The sequence below is a fragment of the Cygnus atratus genome, chromosome 1, assembly GCF_013377495.2.
Source record: "Cygnus atratus isolate AKBS03 ecotype Queensland, Australia chromosome 1, CAtr_DNAZoo_HiC_assembly, whole genome shotgun sequence".
NCBI lineage: Eukaryota > Metazoa > Chordata > Aves > Anseriformes > Anatidae > Cygnus > Cygnus atratus.
This window is the reverse complement of record NC_066362.1, coordinates 27,050,584-27,065,902: the sequence shown is the minus strand read 5'-3', so window position 1 is coordinate 27,065,902 and position 15,319 is coordinate 27,050,584. Positions and strand designations below refer to the sequence as shown.

The window sequence follows — 15,319 nt, the reverse complement described above, 5'->3', positions numbered from 1 at the left end:
AGCACCTTCCCTCCATCATCCAATTAACATGAAAAGTTTTTATGCAGCAGTAGCATAGGAATTTGTCTAATTTAAAACGTGTTAGCTTTCACCAGAAACATCGGATGCTTTGATAAAAACCAAATGTAATTTAGATCCTCAAGAAGAAAAAAAATACAATGAAAGGAGAAAATGTGCCACGCTATGAACTGAGTGGTAACTTCATTACAGATCAGCTGATTTCACTGCTCTGGCTATTGCACAAGCAAAACTAACAACACGGCTTATGCAGCAGTTCAATGTCATAAAATCTCCTTCTCCAAGTTTTAAGGTTACTGAGCTCTGTACCATTTTAATACTCTGTATCACTAGAAAGCATATATTTGCAAGCCGCATGAAAAATATTTTACTTTTCATAGTCATGTTTATAGCTAAGAAATTTCTCCACCTGAGGACTAGAGAGGTTCACAGTCAAAAAAGGAAAATCTGTAATGTGTATGAAATATTCTCATTGCTTCTACAACTCTAGGGCTGCAATATGTTACCTGTGGTGCTGATAAGTCTGTAACAGTCTGATCTACAAGCCCTGTGCTCTTTTTTGAATCTGCTTCATGCCGGAAACAAGTTACTTAGTGCACAGGTTTTCCCTGATATTTAATCTTTCTGCACCAAAAACATGTCCAAGGAGAGTAAGTGGTACCATACATTTCTCAAGGATTGCAAAACAGTTATGTCTAGCATACTGACAAGGCTACTTTGCATGTGTATTCTTAATCTCTGGCACATGTATAGTTAGCCTGACAGTTTTGCAAAGTATTTGATTCACTGAATCTATATCGCACAAATAATCCTATGAATTCAGGACATACCATAGCTGCTGAATCTGTAGAAAAGCTAGCCTATGGGACCCACTGTACATAAGCCACACTAACAAAAACAAACAAACATAAAAATCACAGTTAAATGTAGATAGCAGTCATTTTGTTCATAATACACACAAGCCTAAGCACATTACTGGAGTCTGTATTTAGCAGCTCTTGCTGACTCTCTCAGCTCGTTTCTTCAGTTTTCAAATAAAGATGATTTTTATGCCTGCTACACTGGCAATCTCAGCCTGGAATTTTGCAAAGCAAAAGCTTTTTAGCTTGTAAAGCATAACAAGAAGGAAGATGCACATTTCTGAGATGTCAGAGTCTTCGCTGGGCCTATCATCAAACTATGAGAATGAGCGACTTGGGAAGATCTGTGATGGGAAGGCAGTTGGTGGAACTAGATCACACTGCCTTACACCCTGCAGGAATAACAGCTACACGTTTATTTAACAAATGTCACATTTTCCTTGCCTGTGAAGGAGTGGGGATGGTTGAATTTGTTGTTTCCTGACTTTCCCACAGGTGTTTCCTATTTCTAGGCCTCTCTTAGTTCAATTATTACACAGTTCAGAAGGCACTATTTTCTCTATTTCTGCTTCCACGATCACCAAATGTTGCGTTTTCTCAGCTGAGACAAAAGAGGTCAGTGTGCACTATGCTGATATATAAATTCCCAGTGTCAGGATATTCCTTTGTCCTTCAAGTATAACATTCATTTCGTCTGTTTCATGTATTACTGTGAGCCATCTGTTTTTATGCTCTCCTGATTCCATAAAATCTTATATTACTTTGTCATGATTAATGCACCAATATTAATGACTATACATTACTTTAAATCAAGAGAAGGAAAAAGAGAAAGAATAAAACAAGTCTCACATCTGCTCATTAAATTAATATGATATCAACTGTGAGCTAAACTTGTCAGCAAATTGAGTGCTTTAGCTGAGAAGATTTATCAGCAGAGCTTTTACTTGGAAGAATTGTGACCTTTAGTTAGCACCATACTTTCTTCTTTGGACTTCGTTCAAGAGCTAAACTAACTTTAACTCTTGGGGCGAAGCAAAGTAAGTAGCAAAATGTTTTCTCTGTGCAACATTATTCAGGCGTTGGAGGACATTCCTGCTCTAACACAGGCATATTTGGGGAATGTTTTAATGAAACCATAAAAAAGACAGTGGTCTAATTCTGAAATGTTTTACATGGTGAATACAAAAATATTTATACAGTGAATAAAATCAAGGCATGGGAAGACATCTTCATTCAGCATTTACAATACATATTTGAATCAATGACAGAAATAAATTCTCTGGTGTCATACGGTTATTAGGATAAACAGACCTTGAAAGCAGCCTAATTAACCCACTGGGGTTACTCAGGCTTAGGCCTGAAGATATATGGCACCAGCGTGAGAGCTGTAAATCCAAACCACTCCCTAATGTCAGTGCAGCTGGCTTGTAACCCTTGGTACGTGTACCTCTCTGCTGGAGGGACCGCAGTTTTCACAGGCATTCGGTGCCCTCAGAGCTCAGCACAGCTCTCAAGATTGCCATCTTGGGCAATGGAAAACGTGGGCCATTCATACTGCTGTTTCTTCTATCAGCACTTCCCTCATACCTCTCCCTTTTATGACAGAGGTGGTAAAATGCTGCAAGTGGGAGCCAGAAGACATGGGGCAGCCTCCTGCCAACACCAGACTGAAATGGGAGGGGAAGCTCAAAGGGCAGCACTTCACTGAAAACAGGTCTGCGGCTTTCAAAAGGAAGAAAAAGGCTAGGAGTGAGAGGAGCTGTAAATTGCTGCCTTTCAACACTTTGACTGACCAGCTGGGAAGCCTTGGAGACCAAGGATCAACTGTAAATGACTAACTGATGCACGTTACGTTATTTATTATTTGTTATTTGTTTGGTTTTCTGCTTCAAATAATAGTAATAAATTTTAATATTACTCCAATATTTTGTAAAAGTCAAATGCGAGTTCAATCCCTTAGTATAAAGGAAAAAAAAAAAAAAAAAAAAAAAAAAAACAGTAGTAGTATTGCCATCACTACCTGGCTCAAGCATTGAATAAAACTTGCTGCGGGAAAAGGGTTAAGCAAGACCAAGTCAGGCAAGAGGTGAAAAAATCAGTCATCAGTGCAAGAAGAAACCTGCACGATGAACTCACCTGTATTATGCCCACATCCAGATAAATCAAAATCCTACTGACTCCATATTCAGATTATTTTGGGGTCTTATGAGTAATTTGTTTGAACTATTTTGTTGGGTTTCTACCTTCAGAGGAGCTTTTAATGTTACTTTCTTCTGAGTTGCTGCAAATAATCTTGCTTTTGATGAAAAGCTATTAAGAAAATTGCATGCCTAAGAATATGAGATAGACAAACTAAACAACATTTCTTGGAACCTTATTTCATGGTTACTCCCAATTAAAATGTTCATCTGTGCAGTCTTCCTGCCACCTTTGTTTGGCTCTAATGTTGATCAGAGGGTCTTCCAAGCTCAGCTATTCTGTGATTCTGTGTAAGTGAGCTGAACTACACTGGCCTCAAGGCTGCAAATGCTCACCATAGCTAGGGGTGATGTGAAAAGAAAGGGTGTGATTAACTAGACATCAAAGATAAAAAGAAATTGTTGTCTCTAAATGATGAATCACGTCATCCTAAGACTGGTGTCTAAGTAAGCCACATGAATCACCCACTAGTAGTATCTATTTCTTTCCATAGACTATAATGGAGCTTGGAGTGAATAGCTCTGACTCATACATTTAACTTCCACACATCTAAAATTCAATGAGGAAAAGCTCTTCCTTAATAAAGAAAGACAATAGTATCTGTCTTCAGAGGGAATACAAGAATTTGCAGGCTATCCTACAATCTGCTTTTATACATTAGTGCTAATGACTGTTGGACAGAATTCTACTGAGCAATGACCTGTGGTAAAAGGCTGTACTACTGTTGTACCACATGCATATTCTGCTGGTAGCTCTTTTCTCCTCGGTAGCTGGGGTTTAATCCTTTATTTGTTTATTCCAGTTTGGGGTTTATTCTGGTTTTTATTCTTCCTGACTTGAAACTGCTGCTTCTTGTAGCTTCTAGGGGCATCTGCAGATAATAGCATCTGGCTGATTGAGGTTTTTTTAGGCTGTATCTTGATTAAAAATCATCTGCATCCTTACTCATTAGTTTCCTACTGATTAGGGAACAATCTGTTGTTCATCCACTGTGGAGACAGATTTAGGTGGTAAATGTGAATGCAGCAGAGTTTGGTAGTTAGTAGGGCAGCTTGTTTGGGTAGGGTTTTAAAAACTGCTCCAGGTGATGTGGGACTGTGCAGCAATGAGTGTGGTGTGCCATGGGGTGCAGTCTCTCATACCAGCTGGAGAAAGACCCCTCACACATAAGAGACTTCAACCCTAATGGCAGGCTGGAGGGAATATATTGTGGCCAGGGGACAAGATGCAGATATTCTCTGGACAGGGGTTATTGGTGACTTCATCTGTGGGAGCTGTGTTCTTGAGGCCACCAAAGGGGTTGTAGGGTGAGGTAATTGACTGCACACCATCATGGCAGAGAAAGAGGATAATGGCAGGGTCTTCCCAGACACCTTACAGAGGGAAGAGCCTGAGCCACACAATGAAGGAAAGAAGCATGGCATAAGGCTTTGCTTGAAACAACAGCAGGTGGGAGAGTGAGGAGTGAGAACCAGCCCTGCAGACCCCAAGCTCAGTGCAGAAGGAGGGCAGGAGGTGCTCCAGGCACGCAGCAGCAGTTCCCCTGCGGCCTGTGGAGAGGCCCCTGGTGGAGCAGGCTATCCCCCTGCAGCCCATGGGTCCCACATGGAGCAGATCTCCACGCTGCAGCCCGTGGAGGAGCCCCCGGTGGAGCAGGTGGATGTGGCCTGGAGGAGGCTGCGGCCCATGGAGAGCCCCCGGGCCGGAGCTGCAGCCCGTGGAGAGGAGCCCCCGCAGGAGCAGGGGGTCTGGGGGGAGCTGCCGCCCGTGGGGGACCCGTGCTGGAGCAGTTTGCTCCTGGGGGACGGACCCCATGGTACGGAGCCATGTGGGAGCAGTTCTTGAAGAGCTGCTGCCTGTGGGCAGCCCCCGCAGGCTCAGTTGGGGAAGGACGGCATCCCGGGGGAGGGACCCCACGTGAAGCAGGGGCAGAGAGGGACCATGAGGGAGTGGAGGAGACAAAATGTTAGGGCCTGATCACAGCCCCTATTCCCCTTTCCCCTGCACCACTCAGGGGGGGAGAAGGTAGAAGAGGGTGGGTGGGGGAAGGTGTTTTTAGTCTTGGGTGTGTGTTTTTTTGTTTTTGTTTTTGGTTTTGGTTTTCTGTTGTTTCTCATTGTTCTGGCTTGTTAGAAATAGGTAATAAATTTCATTAATCTCCCTACTCTGAGTCTGTTTTCCCGTGATGACAACTGTTGAGTGATCTCCCTGTCCTTATCTCAACCCTTGAGCCCTTTTCGTCATATTTTCTCCCCCTTTCCCTTGGACGAGGGGGAGTGAGAGAGTGGCTGTGGTGGAGCTCAGCTGCCCAGCTGAGTAAAACCACCACAATGAGCACTAAGAAGAAACGGTTGATGATAACGGAGGCAGATTCCCATATATAAGGGATGGAGCTGCTGCCATGGGAGTTTTTCAGCTCACTTTGGACCTGATCAAGGACTTTTCAGAGAGACTGGTGGAGATCATGATGACCTCAGACTATTATTTCTCAGTAACCATCCATACAGGCACCAATGGAGACCTGGAGCAAATCAAGGGGGCCTACAGAGGTCAAGAGACAAAGGTGGAGGACATGGGAATCCTACGGGAATTTTCCTCAGTCCTAGAGGTGAATGGGAAAGGCCTGGTTGGAGTGAGCATCCTCTGAGTTACCAGCTGGCTGTAGGACTGATGGCACAAGCAGTACTTTGATTTTTCTGACCATGTTGTAAATTCCATTTTCCCTGGTAGGGGATCAAGTCAGGTGAAGATACAGGTCACAGCCAATATTTGTTAGAGCACCTTTCATTAATCAAGCTGTTTGATGACTATTCATACAGTACATTTCCCTCACACAGTTCACTCAGACACACCTACACAATTGCCATTTGGAGCAACAGTTAAAAGGCCATCCCCAGATGTTTACTCAGAAGCAGTGGTTCACATTGATGCATGTAAGTGTTGAAAATAGTCCCCCCAGTGGTCCTTTGTGTCACTATATATGTAAGCCTGTAGTATTCATCTGTCTGCAGCAGCCACCACTTCTTTTTGGATGTGGTCTGAGTTACACAGCCCTCTGTTGATACTAATGCATACTGGTAACCATGTATAGATTCAGCAAACTTTTCATGCCCTGAATTTATCAGCTCTTGTGGATTCAACAGGACCAATAGTCTGTGGAGCTCCTGGAAGACCTTCACATGCTATTTCCCAGAATGTACTTTTCCTCTCTTCAGCCTACTGTTTTCTAGTTATTATTTCTCCATCCACTCCCAAAGATATTTGTAGAGTCCATCCAAACAAACTCATACAGAAAGGGCTCTTATGACAACCATGGCTCTCTGTTTCAGGAATGAGGACTGCTGGTAAGAGATGGTATCCATTTGGAAAAGGCAGCTGGCTTGGCAATGCACCTCAGTGAGATGATGGCAAGAGCCTGCAGTTAAGTGAGGAAACAGAGGTTTGTATTTGTTAGCACATGGGACTGCGGGAACAAGAAACCCCACAGGAGGAATTGAAGACATCAAAAGAGTTCCCATGTGTAGGCAGTTTCACAGAGCTTGGAAGGTGTGAAAGCTCCACATGCAGATGCAGAACCATGACACCAGTGGAACAACTGGTCAGTGGTAGGACAACTTGAATGATGGGACCTCACTGATGTATGGATACATGCTCTGACAAAAGACGGGCAGAGGAATATGGGGTGGGAGGGTGAAGGGGTGAGGACACAAGTTGCCCTTTATGTGAAGGAGAAGTTTTGAATGTGTGGAGCTCTGTTCTGAACAGGTGGCAGACTGGGTGAGGGCTTGTGGATCAGGGTCAGAGAAGAGACCACTGTGGGTGACACTACAGTGAAAGTCTGTCAATCATACCCTCTGATTGGGGTGAGGAATGAGCCATTTCATAAGCAACTTGAGGAAGTCTCTAGATCACAGACTCTGTTTTTTATGGGGGACTTTATCTTCCCTGACATTCACTGAAGTGCAGGAGAATGAGCAGATGTATCAAGAGACCAGGTTTGACTAAACAGGGAATACACAACTAAGATCCAGTGTAAAAATGCAGCATACGGGAGGTAGAAGCAAGGACAAGGCTATCGAACAGAACAGAGAAACAATGCCCGGGCCATGAAAACACTGTGAGATAGTCAATATCTTCTTTGCCTCGGTCTTCACCACCAGGTCTCTGGTCTTTCTGCTTAGAGACAGGATTCAAGAAGAGAACAATGAGCAGTGGAAGGGAACTGAGTCAAAAAATAACAAAACATACGAACCTGCGAGATCAGATGGAATGCATCTGATTGCTTGCCAGCATTACTGTGAGGCTGCTCCACACCATTTCCAAAAGAAAGGAATCGGGGGAAGTCCTGATAACTGGAGAAAGACAAGTGGTGCATTCATCATAAAATCTTGTTGATCTGAGGAACAACAATCCAGTCAGCCACGATTTAGTCCCTGGGAAGATTGTGGAATGTGCCCTTTTGGAAGCCATTTCTGGGCACAAGAAGGTAAAGAAGGTGAGTGAGAATAGCCAACATGGATATGTGAATGGTATACAATGGTTAAAAAATCCAGTGCCAAATGCTTTCTGTGACGAAATGACAACATCTGTGGATGTGGGGAGGACAGTGGATGTTATCTAACCTGACTTAGTAAGATTTTGATCTCCCAGAGCATTCTTGTATCTTCGCTGGGATGTTATGGTATAGGTAGATGAACTACTACATGGTTAAAATATGTCTGGATCTACAGGCTAACAGAGTATTGAGCTGTAAAAACAGGATTGCAGCCACTAAGTAAAGTGAAGTGATTAATCCTCTCAAGCTGGCAGTCATAAGATCATTTCTGGAGTGCTGCATCCACTTGGAGGCCCCTCAGTACAGGAAAAGGCATTCATCAACCGGAGTGAGTTCAGCAAAGAGCTACCAAGCTGGTTGGGGGCTGGAGTACTTGCCCTGTTAGGAGAGGCTGAGGAAGTTGAGTTTGCTCAGCTTGTTCAGAAGAGTCAGTTTCAGGAGACCGTAGAGACTACCGAGAGGACAGAAGCAGGCTCTTTACTAGGGTGCACAGTGGAAATACGAGACAGTGCCCATATTGAAAGATGGAATGTCCTGATTTCATACAAGGAAAACATTTTTCACGATGAGTATAATTGAGCACTGGAGCAGGTTGCATAAACTCCATCCTTGCAGGTTTTAACTACCCAAGAGGACAAAGCCCTCAGCAACACAGTCTAAGTGTTGATCTTGCTCTGAGCAGATTGGAGTAGATGACCATGCTTCCAATCTGAACAATTCTGTGAAATATTTTTCCCCTCCACTGGTTGTATGTAATTGACACATCATGGGTAACTCTGTGAATGACAGAGGACATAAAGGAGAATGGGGAGGATCCCATTCCCATCCATGCAGGAGCTATGCTGGAAATCTCATCTGCCTTTCCAAATTCAATTCTTATTTCTCTTTGTTGGTGGGAGCCTTTAAAGTGTTTACTAAAAATAGTCTTTTGAGACAAGTAGCACTTTTTCTTCACTGAGCCATGAAGTACCATGAGGTTAAAATCTGTGTTATTCTAAGATCTCACTGTAGTTTGATCATCTGCTTCTTAACAGATTCACCTCCCCACCAAAACAGAAAATTGTGGATTATTTCTTCCACAAAAAAAAATGATATCAAATTTGTGATGTCAACCATGGTAAAATTTCATCCTTGGTTATATTTTATTTTCAAAGTAGAAAGTAGACTCATGCTATACTATATGAAAATGGGCTTTACAATTTAAATCATAATTATATCTGAAGGCTAACTCAAAATCTCTGGCATTTTATAATGATAATCCAGAGATGTGAAAGTCTATAAAGCAACTAAACATTCTCAGGCTTCACAATAAGACTACTTTTAGCATAATTGTAGTAATTAAGACCCTGCTATTAATAACTTTCATTTCAGATTAACAAGCCACTTATGTAGTACAACATAAAGAGGCTTCTAATTACAGTGACAACATTGTGATTTTTGAAAACTGTTTAATAATGTGTGATAAGTGACTGCCAACTTGCATTAAGCTGTTTTACGAATACTGCATAGACTTGATGTTTGATAACCCTGTTTTGAAGACAGGATTTGAAATGCAAATTAAATTCAAAGGCAAATGCAGCATTCTTCTGACAGAAAGGGTAGAATCTTTATTTGTGGTGCTGAGCAGACCTATAAAAGCACAGCAGCACTTGATAAATCAAGTCTGTAATTTTTTGTTATTTGATGTAGCTGGCTGTCTGATTCAAAGAATGCTGACAACAATAATACTTCTGTTAATAATCTGAGTGGATCAAAATCTCAAGTGAATTCTCTAGTTTAAACAAGGCACCCACTTAACAGGAAAGATAAACTAGTTCAGAAGAAATAAATAGATGCAAGTTTTTTGACTTATCTAACATCATTAAATTGTGAAATGTTAGAACTGAATCTACTTGATTACTTCAGTCATGAATCTATTAAAATATGAAACAAGTGGAAAAATATGAAATAAGTGGTACTTATGAAGTCACCACTTTACTGCATATGAAGCTCTTGGATTCTCGAATGATTTTTTTTTTCAAATGTTATATGGGCTAAGGAAGAATTATTTTTCTCATTTTACACATGAATAGTGAGATACAGAAGCTTCAGATTAAAAAAAAATCAGTAAGAATCAGTAAGATTTAAGGAACATTAACTGAGTCAGTTTTTTTTTTTTTTTCTGAAATATTTATCTCCAAAATGTCATTTAGAGTCATGAAACCACTCCAGTTTATTGAGCCTAAAGTGAGTGAATCCTGAGCTAAATGGTAGTGACAAAGTTTCAAACAGAGCTACCAAATTCTGACAAGTTTTTGTGGACACAATGGGTTACTATATTATAATATGTCCAAGTTATAATCAAATTCACCTGTTCTTTACAAAATATGAAATAAGACAACCCAGACTTACTTTCTGCAAAAAATCACATATTTCTTGCAAAGATTAGAAACAGAAGGTTTATAGTTTGCTGCAGTTCTGGGAGAATAATTTACTTAGCACAAATGCAGTTTTACTTGACCCGATTGCATTTGTGAAGTTGGGCTGAACTTGAAAAACAGGTTTTATTAATTTAAATACAATACCAAAAAAGAAGGGGAGGGGGGACAGGTGACATGACACATATTTACAAGGGACAGTTTAAAAAACAAGCAAACAAACAAACAAAAAAACAGCAAAGAAGGATATATTTTTCTTCCCCAACATTATCATCGACTGCACAATAAAGATGCCTGGGATACAGAAGTTGCCCAGTTCATAGATTCTAAATGTGGCTACACTAGCATCTATCCTACCTTAAACGGAATGGATAGTTATCCAGAACCAGGCGCTAGTTCTTCACAGCAGGGATTTTGCACAAAAAGGGATATATCTAAATAAAGGTATGTTTTTTATCAAAGCTGTTCTGCTCAGTTCAGAGTATTTTAAGTACATACTTGGTGAGACAGGATGATTCCTTAATTTATAGGTTAAGGAATTTTGTGGGAGAGTCAGTATAAAAAGACAAAGTACTAGACAAGGATCTCCCATACTTCCACAGTTGGATGCCCTAACCACAAGACTATTTAAGAGGAGATTAGCACATCCACTTCATTTGGTTGCTGAATATAGCCATTAACTTCTATTCAAAATGCCTCCAAAAGGGGCCTTTATCTGTCAGTAAAATTTCCAGTGAAACAGGGGCAAGAGTTTTTAACTCTAACAAAAGACGACAAAATATTCTCCACAATTCATGTTTTAGGAAACACCTGAATTATGTGGCATTAACAATAAATCCATTTCTCTCTCCCCTCTGTTGTTCCACCTCCACAAGCAAATCAAACAAAAAAGAAACGACAATAAACAAATAAAAGACATGTCCTGGGTAGGATGTGAGGCAGAGAAGCTTTCATCTCAAATATGGCAAAGTTGATGTCTGACAAAGCTACAAGAAACTGAAAATAGACTCTGTACCAGAAAGTGTTGGATAGCCTTGGCTATTGGTACTATAATTTGTCATTCATGGAAAAATGCGCAAAGAAAGAAAGGAAAGGAAAAACATTGGGAAGTAGACATGTACACGGGCACACTGACTGCTGACTTTCTTTCCCTGTGTTCCTTTTTGTATATATTCCCTTAGTAACAGATAAATACAAGATGCTATCAAGCAATATTAAAATACCTTTTTTTTGAGAAAGGAAGGCAAAACATGGATGAGAAAGGTAAACTAAGACACCAGTCACTCCATATAAGGGAATGGGAGGAAGATGTAAACCTAATCACATAGCAGCAAAGGGTAAGAGAAAACAGACATGGAAAAAAATAGAATGAAAATATATGAAAAGCTCAAATCTGATGAACCATATTGTTTGTACTGTTTCTTTTTATTAATGTCTTGTGAATCCTTTACTCTTTACCAGTAAAGGAATACAGCTGATATATAAAACAGCTGTCAGAAATTGTGCTGCAATTTTTCATGCCTTCCCTTCATACAGAAAAAAGGAAATACACCATATGGGCAATGAAGAAGTGAAAACACAAAGTGAGATATAATTTCAACAACTTCTGCTTTTTTCAGCATTTCAGCATCGTGTTCCATCCAATATCTTTGAGACAGCAGTACCTCCACTGTTCATTAGAACCAGATGCTTGATCCATTGAATACATTTATCCTGTTTTAGTGATTTGAACTGGCTACCCAAGGAATCAGCAAAGCACCAGAGGTGCTACAAGGAAGGTCATGAGACTGTGCAGAGGGGGCGGAAGAGGTAGGAAATGGAACTACTGCTTTAGTCAGAACTGGCTGTCAGATATGATCAGTTTCCTCTCTAATCATTCCTCAGCTACATATGTATCTTTACTGAATTTTCTTTGTAAACACATGAAAATTTCTTTTTTCTCCCCAAAACACACTGTTGTTAACTGCATGTAAACTGATACACCATTTGAAGTCATTAGAATTACATGGGGAAATGCTCTCCACTGAAGAATTATGAATCTTAACTGGCATTCCCATCAAATGGATTAGTGAGACTAAATTTGTATTTAAATAGAGGTAGCAAGTGCTAGACCAATAGCAAACATATTATCATATGACACCACTTAAGCTGGAAAAAGGATTCAAGTGTTGCACACAGTTCTCCAGGACTGGAAAAGAGAGAGAAAAAGAGAGAGAGAAGCAGCAAGTCAAAGGAGAGAGTTTGCTTCCTGTAATTTTAGATTATTGTCCTAACTTTAATTTTTCTTGCTGTGCACCATACATATCATCAGAAACCAGAAATCATTCCTACTGAGACTAGTCCTTTGACAAGCTGTAAGTTACTGTATAAGATCTTGAACAGGTAAGGTCTCAAATGGGTACCTTTTTTTGTTAATCTAAGAGTGGTTTTGCTCAGTGTCAGAAAAAGCAAGAGCATCTGATCTATCAAAGTGGCAGTTTGGCGATACACAACCCTAATGGCAACCTCCAACTACTTAAGAGAAAAACTTCTGCTTGCAGAGCCAAGCCTGAAGGTTTTTCTATGTCTATAAAAGGAGCCTGGTATGCAGGAAAGCTGATGCCCATTGCCTGTTTCCTGAGTCTTAACAGGCTTGCTTCTCTCAGATGTGGGTGGCAAGTATCATAACAGACTGTAATTATGAATGGATACATAAAGAATTCAATTACCTATTAATGTTCCTTGGCATTTGTAGCCATAAAAGCATGATGTCATATACCGTAACTACTTGCTTTCAATAGTGTTAGAGATCATCTCTGCAAGCCTCTGTTGAAATTATTAAATATACATTATAGCAAAAGAGTCACTATGTTTCTATCCAGCTGGTAGTTATGTTATCCCTTTTTAGACATTATATACAATCTTTATGTAAATTATTACTAATGGAAAATCTGAGAACTGCAGAACATTTGCTGGAGTTCTATTGCAAGGGAAAGGAGCCAAACAAGTACTCATAATATTATTTTGTTGGTAGAGCTGTACAGGAAATTATTTCCTATCCTTTTTTTGTTGTTGTTTTGAGAGTGAGAGAGATTAAAATTTTTCTGGCATTGCACTGAAATGAAACCAAAAATGTTCAAAGTGAGAAATTTGACAGAAGCATCCTTTGCCCTTTACTGAACTAACTACCCCCACAGTCAAAGCATTCACCATGGTTACATTCTTCTAGTCTGAGCCAGCCAGAGCAGGATCAGATATTGGTCCTTTGTAACTCATGTAAATAACTCAATCATAGGTAAAACAGAAATTTTCTTCCTGTGTTTTTTCACTATGATCAGAAATTCCACTCCTAGTGTTTTATTTGTTTTATTCCTGCAGAAAGTTTTGATTTCAAAGAAAAGGCCTGTTCTTACGGAGAAAAAATGTTTTGCAGAAAAATTCTGCCTAATTCTCGTTTCCAAGTTTTTCTACTGAATGTTAAGAGATCTTTGACATATTTTAAACAACTGTAAAGGGTTAAAGGAATTGATGGAGATAGAATCAACATAACTTCAAGACAAACATCAATATTTTTGGATCACTCTGCAGATGGAAAACACAGGTGTCTTGACAGCTGTTCCAGATCAAAGTGAAATATTAGAATCTATCAGGAATCATAATAAGGAAACTATAGAAGCAACTACAATAACAGAATTCCTTTCTGCTATTTCTTCTCATCTTTAGATGAGACAGATAACACTTCTCAGCACTGTCAAAAATCAAACCACAGAATCACAGAATACTTGAGGCTGGAAGGGGCCTCTGGAGGCCACCTGGTCCAACCCCTCTGCTTAAGAAAGGTCACCTGGAGCACATTACCCAGAATCATGTCCAGATGGCTTTTGAATATCTCCAAGTAGGGAAAGTTCACAGCCTCTCTGGGCAGCTCACGATAGTGCTCCATCACCTGCACAGAAAAAAAGTGTTTCCTAATATGTGATGGAAACTCCTGGGTTTGTTTATGCTCACTGCCTCTTGTTGTGATACTGGCATCATGGAAAAGAACCTGACTCCATCTTTCTTACACTGTCCCTTCAAGTATTTATAAACGTTGATGAAATTCCCCCTGAACCTTCTTCCCTTCTCCAGGCTGAATCCCCAACTCTCTCAGCCCTTCCTCAAAGGTGAGGTGCTACAGTCCCTTGATCATTTTTGTGGCCCTTCATTGGACTCTCTTCAGTATGTCCGTACCTCTCTTATATTGAGGAGCCCAAAACTAGACACAGTATTCCAGGTGTGCCCTCACCAGTGCTGAGGACAGGAAGGATCACCTCTCTCAACCTGCTGGCAATATACCTTCTAATGCAGCCCAGATACCATTAGCTTTCTTTGAGGCAAAGGTACGCTGCTGGCTCATGCTCAACTTGGCATTCACCAGGAGTCCCAGGTCTTTTTCTGCAAAGTCGCTTTCCAGCTGAGTGGCCCCCAGCATGTACGAGTGCCTGGGGTTGCTCCTCCCAGGTGCAGAACTTTGCACTTCCCCTTGTTAAACTTCACGAGGTTCTTGTCAGACCATTTCTCCAGCCTGTTGAGGTTGCTCTGCATGGCAGCACAACCCTCTGGTATATCAGCCACTCCACACAGTTTTCTGTCACCTGCAGACTAGCTGAGGGTAAACTCTGCCCCATCATCCATTACTGAATCTGATGAACAGGATTAGACCCAGTATTGACCCCTGAGGTATCCCGTCTCCAACTAGACTTCATTCCACTCATCAGCACTTTCTGGGCCTGTTTTACAACAGGAGGTGCTGGTCCATTATGATCCGTGTAAGAAAGACACTCAGATTCTGTAAAGTATCATTTAAACTCACATTTTTTATGGCTAACACTAGAAGAAGAGAATAACATAAACAATCTTATATCCTTTTTGATGCCGGGAGCCCCGAGCAGTGCAGGATTGAAGGTCACATTGTACATGCAGCATGGCACAGCACAGCCTGGGCCTACTCAGGTTAACTGTTACGTGGATCACTAACTCATCCATGTTCAATGAATGGTCTTCTGGTAAGGATCACTACAAGGCTCAGCTGTTCAGCCAGTTTTCAATCCTCACTGACTGCTCATCCAGCCCACAATCCAACAGCTTCTCTACTAGTATCTTATGGGATACAGAGTTGAAAGCCTTACTGAAGTCTACATAGGCAAGATCTACTGCTCTCACCTGCCAAGCCAGTCATCTCATCGTTGATAATCAGGCTGGTCAAGCAAGACTTCCCCACGGTGAATCCATGCTGACTACCAATCACCTTC

The 15,319-nt window shown here is 40.9% G+C and overlaps 1 protein-coding gene across 1 annotated transcript in view; it reads right to left on the bottom strand.

Moving 5' to 3' along the window:
* TFEC (transcription factor EC) overlaps positions 1–14,499 on the bottom strand; it is a 162,400-nt gene extending 147,901 nt beyond the window's left edge. The window contains exons 1-2 of the mRNA XM_035544335.1: positions 14,364–14,499; positions 849–906 (exon numbers count right to left, since the gene is read on the bottom strand). Of these exons, the coding sequence (XP_035400228.1) occupies positions 849–906; positions 14,364–14,499 (194 nt within the window). The remainder of the gene's footprint in view (positions 1–848; positions 907–14,363) is intronic.
* Between the last annotated feature and the right edge of the window lie 820 nt (positions 14,500–15,319).